Below are 1598 nucleotides of genomic sequence, written 5' to 3' on the forward strand. Positions count from 1 at the left end.
TTATTCTTTCTTCCCTACTGCTGGTCACATTTGCTACTTAGTCAATGCTTCAGTTATAAAGATGGAGATAAAAGATAGCCCTGGTATAGCCAAAGCAGAGAGCTTCAGGACCCAATCTTCTCATGCTGCGATTTCCTTCCCACTACAGTGCATGACTCCAGGAACAGTGTGATAGATTAAAAAGCCTCCAACATCTCAAAAGGTCAAATTACAGCAAGTTTATTGTAAAATGGACAAAACTTCCCTTTCAATATACATTTACAATAAATGTAAGTTTTTGGTAAAAGATGAAGACAATGTATTGATAAAGCTTTTCATTGAATATCCTTGCAAGAGTGTACTTCTAATTAAAAAGGAAAGACTCACCTCTACCAACATGCTAAGAAGGGACTTTTTATTTTCTGCCCACAAGGAAGGGAGTTGTGCTGCACTAGGAAAGTAGCAGCAGCTTGTGTACACAGTGATTTCTGGGCAATGTCCATAGGTGACGCTATAGTCCTGGAATATAAAGTTCAAAATCAAATGCAGGAAAGTTAGTAAGTAAAAATGAAAACAAATGAATAAAAGGAATTTTTTAAAAAAACTTGTTTAATGAAAACAAGAATCTAATGCATTTTATGCAAGTACTGTATAAATAAACTACTCTATAATAATGGATCACAAATGGGACAGCTCCTAAGAAAGCCCATGAGTATAAGGAAAATGTCTACTTTTTTTCCCCCAGTACTAAAGACTGAACCCAGAGCCTTCACACTGAGCTACATCCCCACTCTTTTTTTTTTTTTTTTTGAGGCAATCTCACTAAGGCACAAAATTGACCTTGTGGGATTTGAACTTGTGATTCTCTGTCTCAGTCTTTCAGAGACTAATTCATTTTTATAGCTCCAGTGTTTCCCACAGTGCCTGACAGGGGATTTTATTAGGGTTTGTTAAATGAATGAATAAATAAGTATATGTAGACAGCCAGTATCCTTCTAAAATCTGGAACTTTACTGTAGTTCTTAGGCCCTAGAGGTACAAGAACGAGCACTGTGATAACCCCAGTCTAAAGCCTGCTGAAGACAACAAACACGACCCACAACAAAATGTTAAGCCAGGCATGGGTACTACCCATGTAAACACATTCAAAAATATCACTTAACACCTTTGCCCCGACCTGTTCTTTTTTATAATTCACTTAATTGGCAGTAACTCATGTTCTCACACAGCCATCTTGTAAGATAGAAATCTTGTCCTCACATAGATATATTGCTACTGACTTTTCTGTCTCATTATCATCCATAATTTGCCAAAGCCTGTTAACTCCTTGATACAACCTTGGAAACTTCATCCCTCGATTCCTCTCCCATTGCCACTACCTAATTTATGTCCTCATTACAAAAAAATCTTGTCTAGACTATTCCAAATCAGTCTCCTTGTCTCCAAACTACCTGAGTCCACTGTTAAGAGAGTAATTTTCCCAAAGCACAGTACAGACCATGTCACTATATCCTTGCTCAAAACCTTCAGTCGTGGGGCTGGAGAGATGGCTCAGTGGTCTAAAGCACCTACTTAGAACAAGCTTAGCAAAGCATCGGGGACCACGGTTCAATCCCCCA

At 38.2% G+C, this 1598-nt stretch overlaps 1 protein-coding gene across 1 annotated transcript in view; it reads right to left on the reverse strand.

Moving 5' to 3' along the window:
• Cpd (carboxypeptidase D) overlaps positions 1-1598 on the reverse strand; it is a 77272-nt gene that overhangs the window by 6954 nt on the left and 68720 nt on the right. Inside the window, exon 18 of the mRNA XM_004635484.2 lies at positions 367-498. Within this exon, the coding sequence (XP_004635541.1) occupies positions 367-498 (132 nt within the window). The remainder of the gene's footprint in view (positions 1-366; positions 499-1598) is intronic.

Source organism: Octodon degus, unplaced genomic scaffold, assembly GCF_000260255.1.
Source record: "Octodon degus isolate 3935 unplaced genomic scaffold, OctDeg1.0 scaffold00072, whole genome shotgun sequence".
NCBI classification, from domain to species: domain Eukaryota; kingdom Metazoa; phylum Chordata; class Mammalia; order Rodentia; family Octodontidae; genus Octodon; species Octodon degus.